A 14,932-nucleotide genomic window follows, 5' to 3' on the forward strand; every position below is an offset into this window, starting at 1 on the left:
TCTGGCTTCTGACAGGCGGGCGTTCTTCCCGGGTGTCATGGGAGGGCTCTGGGGTACGGGATGGGGGCGCGTGGCTTTCTGCGGGTGGCCCTGGAACCACCCTGGAAACCCGACCAGGGCTGCGGAGAGGGTAGAGTCTTGTCTCAGGTCGGGGAGGAGCGGGACATGGGGTGCTGAGAGGGAGCTGAGACGGCTCTGGACATGGAGGCGCCCGAGCTTGGCGGTGCAGCCGCGGCGGCGGCCGAAGAGCACGAACCCCTTCACGCGCGCACAGGAGGAGGATTGGCGGCGGCGGAACAAGACTGTCCTCACGTATGTGGCCGCGGCGGCCGTGGGCATGCTGGGGGCGTCCTACGCTGCCGTGCCCCTTTACCGGCTCTACTGCCAGGTAGGGCTGGCGCTGCCCGTTGGGCGGCCCGTCTGGAGCGGCGGGGGTGCGGGCAGTTCCCTAGACAGCGATGCTCCACGGTGCCGTGTTGGAGGGATGTCCGAGATTATCTACCAAAGAAAATCACTTTCTAAGTAAACAGGCCTTAGAAAGTGACTTACTTGCCCAAGGTCACCAAGAAAGTGACAAGGCTACCGGTAGAACCCGAGTTCTTACAGTGATCGTGCCTATACTCCACTGCCTAGTGAAATTCCCCGATCTCAGCTACACCACCGGAAAGGTCTGCAACCTGTACTACGGTATCCAGCGATCTGCCTTACCCTCCTGCTGTTCACACACGGGCCCGCTTTTAAAATGTAATTTATGTTCATACATTAATTCTGTGAACCACAGAAACCATGGTTTCTGTGCAAAGGTTAACCCTGGAAATGGAAGTGTGCTTGCTACTTGTAGTTAAACTGGGAGTAGCTTTTTATGTATACAAACTAGCATGAATTAGGACGACGAGGCTTTTCCCCCCTGTTAATATGTAACTGTAATGCCCTTACCCAGGGCTCCCATTTAGATCAGAAACTCTAGTGCAATGGTTCTCAAAGTGCAGACCCCAGGACTAGCAGCAGCATCATTACCTGGGAGGGGAACTTGAGCGCAGATTGTTGAGTCCGACTGCAGAACTGTTGAATCAGAAACTCTGGGGGCAGGGCCCAGCAGTCTGTATTTAATAAGTTCCCTAGCAGATTTTGATGCAGGCTAACGTTTGAGAACCACGGGCAAAGGCAGAGTTCACCTATTTCATATATATTCTCCTAAGTTCTTAGGCAGTAGTTTGCTGCTTTGTCTGGGCATTAGGATCACCCATGGGGCTTCTTAAACAAACATGTCAGGGCTCCTGTACCCCAGAGATCCTGATTAGGAGACGTGGGTAGGGGTCAGGAATTTATGTTTTAAAAACATGCCATAAATGAGAGCTATACATTGGGTTCATTCAGTGAGTGAGTGATAGTGGTTCCCAAACTTTGTTGTACATCGGAATCACCTGGAGAGCTTTTCAAAATCCTGACACCCAGGTCACATCCCTAACCAATTAAATCAGAAGGTCTTGGAGTGGGAGTCAGGAAGTAGTAATTTTTTAAAGATTCCAATGCTCAGAAGAGTTTGGGAATCCCTGGTTAACTGCTCTTTCCGGCCACTATTGTTAATGCCTGGCTTACTTCTCCTGTCCTTATGAAGATTAACTTTTGCCTTTATTTTTGATAATGACTGAAACAGCAGAAATCTGAAGGACTTTTCAGTCTCTTAATATCAGCATCTATGTAGGAAAGTGCAGTAGCTTGATTTCTGGAGGATGAGTGTAGAATGTGAATTAATTTTCATCAGAGGCCAGCCTGGACCAAGCATGAATCCCAGAACTACCAGTTGATTAAGTCGTCAGCAGACCTGAATCTAAAACAGCAAGTGTAGATCACCCCAAACCACCGGTGAGTAGGCAGGGGAAGGTGGGTGGTTGATTTTATTCTTCAGGCAGTATTTAACAATGTCTGAAGACATTTTAGGTTGTCACAACCTGGGAAGTGACGGGGGGAGGGTGCTACTGGTATCTAGTGGTAGAGGCTAAGGGATGCTGCTAAACATCCAACACTGCAGAGGGCAGATCCATTCCCCCACCCCCACCAAAAAAACGAAAAAAAACCAAAGAATTATCCTCTCCAAAATGTCATTAGTTCCAAGTTTGAGAAACCCTGCTCCAAACTGAAGTGAATGACAATATTTCATGCACCTGGGTGAAAGGGCAGGGCAGGAAAGTAAAAACAATTGTAATTTGTAATCCTAAACTTAAATCATAGTTGGGTGTTTAGTAGTGACGTTTCCAAAAGAGCACCTCTTTTATTCTTGGAATCATGGAACTTTAGAGCCCAAAAAATTAGGGATCGTATAAACCACTTCATACACTGAGCTCATTTTATGAGTATGGAAAGTGTAGCCCAAAGAAAGTAAGATTTAATGAGGTTTAGAGCTAGTGACAGAACTAAACTGGAGCGCAGGACATTTTCTTTTCAATCCCTTTTTCTATTGTTTAATTTCTCAAAGCATCACATTTACTAATTTGAAGAATCTGTATTCAAAGACTGCCTGTCAGAAAGAAAACATTCAGGAATCTTTATGTAAGTGACTCAAGTTCTTCAGGAAAACATCTTAAAACTTAGCCCTCTTGAGCAGAAGTATATACTTGTCTATTAAGCAAGAGTAAATAAAGGCTTGCCCTCTGATGTATCTTGTAAGGTTATAATGTAACTTCATATTGCATGGCAGCTGAGTGAAGCTGGTTGACTTGTGTAACAAGCTAAGATGGTAATACTATATTTTGCTGGGAGTCTTCCCTAGCCTCAAATTTGGTTATTTTTTTCCTAGTATAGTAACAGATTAATTATCCGGAGACCAGAATTCTGGCAACCTCATGCATCAGAAGAATGATTTATTTTAAGCTTCTCTGATAAGGAAATAATTAATGGCAATGAAGATAGACAAGAAGTATCACAGATTATCCTGATGCCTTATGATTAGTTGATTCAGTGGCCAAAGAGATCAGGTTCTCTGATTAACTGGTTATATATATATATATATATATATATATATATATATATATAAGCTGTACTATACAAAAAAATACAGAAAAAAATTTACAAACATATTTACCAACATGGAAAAATACTTATGATGCTTGAAGAAAGCAGACTACAGAAGTGAAGCTACAAACTAATCTGTGCTCTAAAAGTTATAATACGCAAAAGGACCAGACAGGAATGTGGAAAAATGGAATTATTTAAATAGTTTATTGAAATGACAGCATTGTGGGTAAATTTTATTTCTAATAATGATAGTTGATATGAAATATTAACAATAAGGGGATATTTGTTTAATGAAAAGTTCAGCTAAAAATTCTGAGCTCTATTATCAGTGGAGAGTCCGCTCTCTTTCAAATGATTCATTTTTGACCATGCCATATAACCAAGTGATTACTGAATAATATGACTTTAACCAATATAGGCCCTTGACACCCAAACAGTGGTCAAACCATTGGCACATTCATAGGAAACGGCCAGTGATAGTATATAAACCTTGCTGCTACTGGATTATTAAAGTTAAATCGTTTTTAAAATTTTGTTTCATCCAATAAATAGGTCATCAGCACCTAAAAGTACTGTATTATTGTTTAGCATATTATATTGTACCTTGTTGTCTTTTCCTAGACTACTGGACTTGGAGGATCAGCAGTAGCAGGTCATGCATCAGACCAGATTGAAAACATGGTGCCTATTAAGGATCGCATCATTAAAGTCACCTTTAATGCAGATGTGCATGCAGGTCTCCAGTGGAACTTTAGACCTCAGCAAACAGAAATATTTGTAAGTGATCAAAGCCGTTTTTAAAAGATTGCTTTTTTCAATGTAAAAATTCTTTCTGGGCTTCCCTGGTGGTGCAGTGGTTGAGAGTCCGCCTGCCGATGCAGGGGACACGGGTTCGTGCCCCGGTCCGGGAGGATCCCACATGCCGCGGAGCGGCTAGGCCCGTGAGCCATGGCCGCTGGGCCTGCGCGTCCGGAGCCTGTGCTCTGCAACCGGAGAGGCCACAACAGTGAGGGGCCCGCGTACCGCAAAAAAAAAAAAAAAAAAAAAAAATCTTTCTTTCATCGCTTACTGTTTCACAACTTAGGAAACATTCATCTAAACTTAATTTCAAAATACTGACAGATTCCATTACTGTAATCCTTTTATTGCTGTAGACTACTTTTTGACAGTGCCCTATATTCTGACCTAATGTAACGATATACTTTTAACTTTTAAGTTACATGGCATTATAATAAAAGTCAGTTTGGAACTATGGAAAATGTCATGTTTTTATTCGAATCATATTAAGAGTTCACTAAGAAGTTCTCTGGTCACTAATCTTGAGAGTAGGAGCAGCTGTCATACTTTATAGTTGACTTTACCTCAGGTATAGATGATACAAGAAAAATGTTGAAAATCATTGGTTACAATGGTAAGTAGTTTACTGATTTACATCAGAAGTATCCCTGTCCCTTAAAAAAAAAATTAAGGATCTTTGAAGTAATCATGCTAAATAGTCATGTTCTATTTCAGAAAGATTATACACCTTAAAAGTTTCCTAAAATTGTGATTAGAGGATTTAACTGAAATTATCTCATGAACTGAATAGCCAGAAAAGCTTAATTGTAACTCTTATTGGAAAACCCTATTAATATTAGTGCTTCCCTAGGTTAGTAAGCTTCATTGAATCTCTTCAGTGATTTGAGGCTGTTATAGATTATGGTTCTTTCTGTATTTTTTTAATTTATTTTTGGCTGCATTGGGTCTTTGTTGCTGCATGTGGGCTTTCTCTATTTGTGGCGAGCAGGGGCTACTCTTCATTGCAGTGCACAGGCTTCTCATTGTGGTGGCTTCTCTCGTTGCGGAGCATGGACTCTAGGCGTGCAGGCTTCAGTAGTTGTGGCACGTTGGCTTAGTTGCTCCGCAGCATGTGGGATCTTCCCGAACCAGAGCTTGAACCTATGTCCCCTGCATTGGCAGGCGGATTCTTAACCACTGCGCCACCAGAGAAGCCCTAGATTATGGTTCTGAATATTAGTTGCAATCACACAGTAGTATACAGTGGTATTAGTTGTGTACATGCGACAGAACATCCTTTGGACGTTGACTTTTTTTTTTTTTTAAATTATGTCTCATTTTACGTTGACTTCTTTAAAGCCTTGCAATTTATTTTATCCGTATTGTCTCTCAAAAAAAAAAGTATTAGTGCTTTTTGGTTAAATAAAAGTTCTATGCAGTTAGTTTTACTCTGGTTTACGTTTAATTTACTCTGGTTGTAAACTAAGTTTAAGGTTGGTAACCTTTTTTAAAAAGAATTTTTAGTCAATTATATAATATTCAGGGATAAGTGTTAAGAAGTTAGGCTTGGCTTGTTCTTGGACACATTTTATTTTCTTACATCTTTATTGAAGTATAATTGCTTTACAATGTTGTGTTAGTTTCTGCTGTACAACAAAGTGAATCAGCTATATGTATATATATATCCCCTCTATATATATATCCCCTCCGTTTTGAGCCTCCCTCCCACCCTCCCTATCCCACCCCTCTAAGGTCAGCACAAAGCATGGAGCTGATCTCCCTGTGCTATGCAGCAGCTTCCCACTAGCTATCTATTTTATATTTGGTAGTGTATATATGTCAGTGCTGCTCTCTCATTTCGTCCCAGCTTACCCTTCCCCCTCCCTGTGTCCCTAAGTCCATTCTCTATGTCTGCGTCTTTATTCCTGTTCTGCCCCTAGGTTCTTCAGAATCTTTTTTTTTTTTACGTTCTATATATATGTGTTAGCATACGGTATTTGTTTTTCTTTCTGACTTACTTCACTCTGTATGACAGACTCTAGGTCCATCCACCTCACTACAAATAACTCAATTTTGTTTCTTTTTATGGCGGAGCAATATTCCATTGTATATATGTGCCACATCTTCATCCATTCATCTGTCGATGGATACTTAGGTTGCTTCCATGTCCTGGCTATTGTAAATAGTGTTGCAATGAACATTGTGGTTCATGGCTTTTTGAATTATGGTTTTCTCAGGGTACATGCCCAGTAGTGGGATTGCTGGGTCATATGGTAGTTCTATTTTTAGTTTTTTAAGGAACCTCCATACTGTTCTCCATAGTAGCTGTATCAATTTACATTCCCACCAACAGTGCAGGAGGGTTCCCTTTTCTCCACACCCTCTCCAGCATGACTGTGTTTCCCTCTAAGAGTTTTATAGTGTCTGGCCTTACATTTAGGTCTTTAATCCATTTTGAGTTTATTTTTGTGTATGGTGTTAGGTAGTGTTCTAATTTCATTCTTTTACATGTAGCTGTCCTGTTTTCCCAGCACCACTTATCGAAGAGGCTGTCTTTTCTCCATTGTATTTTCTTGCCTCCTTTGTTGGATACATTTTAAATAACTTCATCTGCAGATTATTGTTTGAAGACTTCAGACATACAGGAGGACAATCCATAACTAAGTATGCATAAGAGAACATTGGTTCTCCACTGACATATGCAAGTAACATTTGAAAATCAAATGTTCTTGGGTAGTATTCACAATTTATTTTGCTGACCTACTTAACATTAGTTTAAATGAGGTATTATGGTCTGAAATGATAATAATGACTAATTTAGGAGGGAAAGAAGGAGCCATGTGAGATTTAAGGATAATGTATATTTTCCTTAAAACAGGTAGTGCCAGGGGAGACTGCACTGGCGTTTTATAAAGCTAAGAATCCTACTGACAAACCAGTAATTGGAATTTCTACATACAATGTTGTACCATTTGAAGCTGGACAGTATTTCAATAAAATACAGGTATAACTAAATGCAAACATTACAGAATGTGATAAAGGTACATGAAATTGTTTGATACTAAATCTATTTCACTGCTTTTTTAGTAGGTACTAATTTTTAAAAGTTCATTTCTTCTAAACTTCAAACTGTTTTTTCATTGCTTATGATAGCTATGCAGAGGTTGAGAGTCAAACCATATAGATATCTGCATTTTTAAGATTAGAAGAATTTGCTGATTCTCAATCCTTACAGCAAAACTCAGTCTGAGATAAAAGATGCTGTTATTCTATAAAAGATGCTGTTATTCTATCACAGAATTTAAAGATTATAATTAACAGTATGCTTATTAAAGCCAATAAATGAAGCATTAGTTTCTATTGTAGGGAATAGAATAGAAATATTAATTAATGAATACCTTTCTATAACTTCTAGTGCTTCTGTTTTGAAGAACAAAGGCTTAATCCACAAGAGGAAGTAGATATGCCGGTATTTTTCTACATTGATCCCGAATTTGCTGAAGATCCAAGAATGGCAAATGTTGATCTCATCACTCTTTCTTATACTTTTTTTGAAGCAAAGGAGGGGCATAAGTTGCCGGTCCCAGGCTATAATTGAAGTCAGAACTAAGTCCTGCTTCAAATTTGTGAGTTTTGAAAAATCATGTATCTATCTTCTCATAGGAGAAATATTTACAATAATGTGAAGCCGTCTATTTTAAATTTTATATACTTATGGTTCTTTTTTCCCAACTAATTTACCCTACTTAGAATGTGTAACTGTTCAAAACCATACTTAGAGTTTAAGTAGTATTAGAAGAAACTGCTTTGTTTCTTAAATATGTTAGCATGGACTTGATGGTTCAGCTTAATTCACTGGTCCCCTTTCAAATTATGAGCACTTCATACTTGTAGCAATGAATTTTTATTATTATTTCTAAAATAGTTGGTTACTACTTTCATTACGAACAGTCACTATTTTAAAAGCTCAAAATGGAAGAGGAATCACTAAGCCCTAACAAACAGCTTGCCTAAAGATTACATTCTGATTTCAAATTTGACTGTATTTTTCCTTTAAGATCTAGGGCTATTTTACATTCAGAGTACTAAATAAGTACGTTGAAATTTCAGTACCATGAAAGTTAAGTAAAATGCATAAGTATATCTAGTAGGTCTCTAGCATTTCTTGTGATAGTTCCAAGTCTCCAAATTTTAAAATGTAAGTGGGATTGTGAAGATTTACTGACAGCAGAGTTCTTCTGAAAAAAGATGTATTAAACTGTTTTAATAGTAATTTATTTGTCATTGTAATTTATGACAAACCAAAGTACAATTTATTCTGAATGTTTTCCAGTAGTCTTTTTTCCAAAAAGAAAAAAAAGGGCATTTAGTATTATAAAGAATTATATTTAAAGGCAAAAACAGTGTAGAATCCAGTAACCTCTTGAGGGTACCTGAAATATTAAACTACAATCATCAAGGCTTTTACAATTCATAATCCTAAACAAGCGTATTATTTATAAAGAAGTGCAAATTGACTTTTACATTCAACTTTAGTTAAATGAAGGCACTCAGTATTCTTCCTGAATAATAACAGTTTTTCACATTTCATGCTTTAATCTATTAACAATTATTTTGTAATGAAACAGTTTTCATCTACTCTTACCCCTGCTCTTGTGATGATTTCTAAATGTAGGAAGGTCTGAAACATAAGGTGCTACACTTAATCTGGTTGGCCTCAGTACCATGAAATTTTTCTTCTGCTGAAGTTTTAAGTGAATATACGTTACAACCAAGTTCTTTTGAGATAGATAAAGCTTGAGCTGCTGTCAGGAACCATAAATGTTACTCTGGAACTGTTACTCTTCTGTTTAAACTTCATTACTGCAGAGGAGAAATGTTGTTCCACTGTGGCTTTGATGTTCTGGAAGGTCTAAACCTCTGGGTCTCAAAGCTGGACAGGGTCTACCTTTAGCAGAATTGGCACCCATAATGCTGCTAGTGAGCTGGTCATCCACTTCCACCTGGAATAAAAAGAAGAGTCAACCATCTCCATCTTTTCCTCTTTCCCCATTCCTTGTAACTAGAGAGCCACAGTCTAGTAGAGGAAAGGTGGGAATGTACTACTTCCACGGGGGAGGGTATGGAGGGAATAAATAAGGTTAATAGGTTACTGGTGGCCGTGTGCATTTATTAGTAAATAAATGGAAAGATTAGTAAAGCAACAGAATCCAGACCAATCTAGACTAACAATGAATGGCTTCTACCAGTCCCAGCTAACAGGTATTAACTGCACATAAAAGACACATCTGATTCTAGTGCTAAGAAGTTTTTATTGATCATCTGTTTTTGTTAGCATTAACATTTCTATACCATAAACCTACTTCTGCATTCCCAAGATTTATAATTTTTAGCTAACATGGTCACAAAGAATGTATTTCATTAGTGAACAACAGTTCATTACAATTAGAGTGACTCAGAGGAACTTGTGTAATAATATCTCACTCATCAGAGTGTCAGACTGTGATGGCTCTTACAAAATGTAAGTAATAAATGTAGAAAGTGACAGTTACACTGAAATCATGTGGAATGTAAGTTGCGTAAGTTGAAGCCTTTACCTCAACAGTCACTGTGACTTTGAGCTCCTTTGTGGTAGTGAACATCAATGTCTTCATAAATAGCTCTGAAACAAACAAGCCATAATGGCAAAAGGGTTATATATCAATTTCAATGTACTATTTTGGCTTTTAGCTGCCAACAACTTAGCTAAAAATGTGGTGCTATTTTAGGTGTTCAGGAAATCAGGCTATATCAGTAAATAAAAACAAAGGTCTCTGTCCTGAAGCTTACATTATAACTTTCTTAGATCCTAATGCTGCTATTCCCATACATCTTATAAATATGTATCTTATGGAACCATTTTACTTGTAATTTAATGGGAAATATGGCTCAACATTTGGTCAGTTTGCTTCCTGATTTTTAAAAAAAGCAAAAATTGTTCAGCTTTCCCTGGCTTTATAAAAAACATTAAAAATTAATATTCTAGCCTATTTAATGTATGTTATTACAGTCCAAACTCCTAAGCTACCTTTAGCATATAACTGTCATCTTTGTGCTTTGTATATAGTCATTTTTCTATGACAGGCTTTGTTCAGTTCTTTATATTTGTCTCACATATGTCTGTAGATAGAACATATCTATACCTAGAAATATGACATTAATATATACAGTATAACAACACATGGCTAAGGAAAAAAAAATCTCATAAAGATCACAGCACGTTGAAGGCATGATCCCTAACCTCAAGAAGCCCCAGCATGGTTCAGAAATTTTAATGTTTTTCTAATAAGTTTTGTCTCTCGTTTTCCACAAAAGTATTTCAACCTCCTTCACTCTATTCAAATCTCTGATGCCCCTCCTCTCAAGTCAGAAACCTCACATTTTAGTAAATTAAATGTCTGGATATGGAAACCTCCTCATGCTTCCATCACCAAATCTTCAAGTCTGTTTTCATCTGCACCATCATTTACTTATACGATCCTCAAACACCTCACTCATTTAGGTATCTCCCTTCCTAAATCTTCAGCCTCTCATTCTCTACTAAATCCTACCCCTTAGAATTCACAGATGTTCCAGCATCTCCCATTTTATAAAATAATACAGTCCTTTATCCCATGTCTACTTAATCACCTCAGTAATCCTCTAGCTCCCAGGCCACTTTCCACAATCCCTTCATCCTTAAGTTTCTATGTAAGTTACCTGTGCACTTATTGTCTACTTCATCTCTTACTTTGTAATGCACTGAAATTTGGTTCTGTCCCCATCAGTTTACCAAAATGCTCCTACTAAAATCACCAATGATTTCCTGTTACTTAGTCCATTATCGAGTGTTTGTCTTCAGCAATGTTTACCACAGTTGTGTGTACTCCCTCGCTTTTGTTTCCAAACTGCAATTTCCACATCTGGTAATAGGTTGTTCCCCATTGCTCTCTTTGCTCTTGGCTTTTCCATTTTCTTCAGTGTGCCCAAACTCTCTCCCCACAGGGTCTTTGTATAAGTTGTTACCTGGGCCTGCAACACTGATTCCCAAACTTGTCACACTAGAAACTGCAGGTCTTAACCTTAACGTCACTTCTCAGGCTTTCTCTACCCTCGTTTAAATCAGTTCTTTCTGTTATACACTGTCAAGTCGATATCTTTCATACCATTAACACAAACTGTAAATACATGTTTGCCTGCTGATTTAATTTCTGCATCCATATTAGATTTACCCTCCATGAGCTTTAACATGATAAATTAGGCAGCAATCAATTTCCCTTGCACATAGACAGTGTTCAGTCGTTTGTCAAATGAATGAATCATGTGTATGTATATGTATATTCATAAGTACTATACTCTGTGTTCTGCTGGAGTAGAAATTCTTAACCTGGGGTTCATGGACAACCAGTGATGTGAATATCCCAGAACTTTTCTGCAAGATTTTGTGCTTTTCCTTAGGGAGAAGTTCCCTGGATTTCATGGAATGTTCAAAGAAATTGAGACACCCTACCCTCCTGAAAGTAAGAACTGTAGTGGTAGGGAATTCCAGCTTCTTACTATCTCTCTTACCTTTAATATCTATTGCACCACCACATCTACTTACAACAATCTCATAATTAACTAAAATATAATAATATACTTTTCCGCCTCCTATTTGCCTGGAGAAACTGATAAAAACATCCGGTTTCCAGACAGCATACCTAGTTTAACCAGTTTCTAAATTCCTTAAACCACTAATATATTCAGTGATACTTTATCAAGCAGAATGACCTAGGAAAGTTTCACAATCTTGTTAGGAAAAAATATTTAATGAATTCCTAAGCCTATTAAGATTCATTCATAAATCATTCCAAAATAGATCACTACATTGAGGGTTTAACCAGGGTCAAAACCTCAAATGCCTACACAAGCCAGGCAGGTCAGATGAAGGTATACAGTGGGCCAGGTGGGGCCTGGTGGACTGCAGAAGCTGTCTCATCTAAAAGAGGCAGCTACTATGCAGCCCCAAGCTATTGCTAACACGTAAAAATGCTGTTGTATCGAGAAGAATCCAGAGGTCCTGATATTTTTGGAAATATCCCCCTTTTTAACTGTTGGCAGTTAGTGTTTAAATGCATATTTAAAACTCACACAGGTCAAACAAAACACAGCTGCAGGCAAGATACAGCCTGCAGGCTGCTAGTTTCTAAACAGTGATTTCCATAAACCTGCTTTAATCATTTTAAACAATTTTGGGGGTAACCTTTAGTCAAAGTATATTAAAGCTCTGATGAGCCTACCATTCCATAAATATTTTTATATACTGACCAATATGAAATCACAAAATAATGCTGCTTTAAGGATTCCAAGTTAAAAAGTAATTTTTACGCTAATAATCCATTTTAAGCACACTGTTGTCATAGGTAGTGAAGATTAAAAACAAGTTCTTATATAAGTCTTTTTTGGCATTAGTCAAAGAACAACTAAAATATCCTATCCATGTGGTACTTATGTCACCAATCAGTGAATAGTGCCCTTCTCCAGTTGGAGAGAACCTGACTTTCCTCCAAGGCATCTACAAGGAATATACTAATGCACACGATGGTTCTGGTTATTTCTTAATGTGCAAGCCCAGCATTTTTATTTTTTAGTCACAAGGCTGAGAATAACAAGACCATTAAGAGCAACAACCTCCAAGAAAACCTCATAAGTCATTTTTAAATAAGGTCATTGATTTCTGCCAAGACCTACAGAAAGTTAAATGTATGACCAAGCCCTGTTAGCTCTGCTACCAAAGGGAACCAAGACAAAAAAGAATCATTTTGTAAATGACTTACTCTGTGGTGACAGCAGGAGCTAAGGGATCAAACTCCATTACCTCGTAGTAATTGGGTGGCTGGAAATCATTCTTTGTCATCGCTCGTTGATTGCTGGGCAAGGATGGTGGTCTCTGCTTTGATGGTGTCGCTGGAATGGTCTGTAGACTAACCGGCTGTAGTAATATTGAATTTGAATATTCCAGAAAACTCTCATATGTATTACCTGAGGCAGCAGGAGCTAAGGGATCAAACTCCATTACCTCGTAGTAATTGGGTGGCTGGAAATCATTCTTTGTCATCACTGTAAGCAACAAAAAGAAACACACATTGTGCTTTTCGAGGAGATACACACAATTCATATTCTCTTTATGACTTAGACTTCCAACAGAAGATCCTAATAAACACTGACAACAAGAAACAAGCACACTGGTGTTCCAATGCTACTCCCAAGTACAACAAATCTATATATAACAAAAAGATTTCCAAACTTCGATTACAGGTTCGTTTACCTCAGCACTCAAAATACAATATTCAGTGCAACACAAGCATTTTTACAATCTCCTAATGTCAGTCATAATGGTATCTGCCCTGAATTTATCTCATGTAGCTTAAAAATGCAAATGAACTCTAATTTTTCCTCTCTGTATATCTATTTTCAGTTACCAATAAATCTCTAGCAGATTCAGATATTCTCACAAGTTTCCTTATTTGATGCAAATAATAAGGTGTCAAGTACCTGGATGACTGCTGGGCAGGGATGGCGGTCTCTGGTTTGATGGTGTTGCTGGAATGGTCTTTAGAGTAACTGGCTGTAGTAATACTGAATTTGAATATTCCGGAAACTGAAGAGAGCAGGGTGCATGTTCAAATAAACATTCTACATTAAGCTTTACTTTATAGTTTAGATTCCTAGGCTTCCAAGTGGCAGTATTCCAAGAACCATATATTCTGAACTGGATAAGAATTAGTAATTATTAACTATTATTTTAGTTTTTAAGGTAATAACCCCTTACAGAATTTACTGCTTTTCTGTCTGGTTTCATGCCCATTGCACCTCATTTCCCATACAAAATGTAAACTTAAAAAAAATGTTGCTTTTTAAAAAAAGAAGCAGGAATGTATGGCTCAGACCAGAGTCTGTTGTTCCACACTGAATAAAACCTCGGCCTCAAAGGACAAAAAACAATATTAACCACAAAAAAGCATAAGGTGAAGATATCAAATCAGGACTTAAAGACAAAGATTAAAGTTTTAATTAGAAATATCTCTTTCTTCTTGTAATTTTCTTCATTCATTTCACAAATATGTCCTGGGCACCTACTGTATGCCAGGCTCTATAAATAAAGCAGTAAATAAAGCAGGCCAAATCCCTGCCCTCAAGAAGCAGACAATCAACAAATGTAAACAGGTGTCAGATAGCAAGCGCTGTCAGGAAAAAGCAGGGCAATGGGAGAAGAGAGACTGGGGTGGGATATTGCTCTGACAGTCATAGTCAAGGGAATGCCTCACCACTGGGGAGACTGAGCAGAGCCCTGATTCTGATGTGGGTCCTGTGATTAGCTAAGGTCATATGGTCATATGCTCTGAAGCAGGGGGGTGGCCAGTGCAGTTGGAGAGGCAAGGGTGCAGCTGGAGAGGTAGTGGGAGGGGTCAGAGCAGCATTTCAGGCTTTTACTGAGTAAAATGGAGTCAGGAAGAAAATCACAGGTGGTTTTAGAGCAGACGAGTAACATAATACAAACTCTACTTTTAAAAAAGATTGACATGGGGACTTCCCTGGTGGTCCAGTGGTTAAGAATTGGTCTTGTTGGGCTTCCCTGGTGGCGCAGTTGAGAGTTGAGGTTGAGAGTCTGCCTGCCGATGCAGGGGACACGGGTTCGTGCCCCGGTCCGGGAGGATCCCACATGCCGCGGAGCAGCTGGGCCCGTGAGCCATGGCCGCTGAGCCTGCGCGTCCGGAGCCTGTGCTCCGCAACGGGAGAGGCCACAACAGTGGGAGGCCCGCGTACCGCAAAAAAAAAAAAAAAAAAAGAAAGAAAAGAATTGGTCTTGCAATCCAGGGGACACTGGTTTGAACCCTGGTCAGGGAACTAAGATCCCACATGCCGCAGGGCAACTAAGCCCGTGCACCACAGCTGCTGAACCCACGTGCCACAACTAGAGAGCCCATGCACTGCAACTAATGAGCCCACGTGCTCTGGAGCCCGTGTGCCACAACTAGAGAGAAGCCCACACACTGCAATGAAAGATCCCGTGTGCTGCAACTAAGACCCAACACAGCCAAAAAAAAAAAAATGAAAAAATAAAAACGATTGCTCTGGTTTC

The 14,932-nt window shown here is 38.8% G+C and overlaps 2 protein-coding genes across 3 annotated transcripts in view; one reads left to right on the forward strand and one right to left on the reverse strand.

Annotated features, from left to right (window-relative positions):
* Window positions 1-4: 4 nt before the first annotated feature.
* Window positions 5-7,611, forward strand: COX11 (cytochrome c oxidase copper chaperone COX11). Its single transcript, XM_024127989.3, has 4 exons — window positions 5-388; window positions 3,637-3,792; window positions 6,671-6,796; window positions 7,208-7,611. Exons 1-4 carry the CDS (start codon window positions 38-40, stop codon window positions 7,388-7,390), a joined length of 816 nt encoding a protein of 271 aa, XP_023983757.1. The 5' UTR covers window positions 5-37; the 3' UTR covers window positions 7,391-7,611.
* Window positions 7,612-7,700: 89 nt separating this feature from the next.
* The window catches only part of TOM1L1 (target of myb1 like 1 membrane trafficking protein), a 55,218-nt gene continuing 47,986 nt past the window's right edge, over window positions 7,701-14,932 (reverse strand). Inside the window, exons 13-15 of one of the 2 annotated variants that reach the window (XM_028499877.2) lie at window positions 12,627-12,831; window positions 9,390-9,454; window positions 7,701-8,795 (exon numbers count right to left, since the gene is read on the reverse strand). In XM_028499877.2, the coding sequence (XP_028355678.1) occupies window positions 9,391-9,454; window positions 12,627-12,831 (269 nt within the window). In that variant the 3' untranslated portion in view covers window positions 7,701-8,795; window position 9,390. The other variant, XR_003683211.2, reaches the window with a different exon arrangement.

The sequence above is a fragment of the Physeter macrocephalus genome, chromosome 14 (genome assembly GCF_002837175.3).
Source record: "Physeter macrocephalus isolate SW-GA chromosome 14, ASM283717v5, whole genome shotgun sequence".
Lineage (NCBI taxonomy): Eukaryota > Metazoa > Chordata > Mammalia > Artiodactyla > Physeteridae > Physeter > Physeter macrocephalus.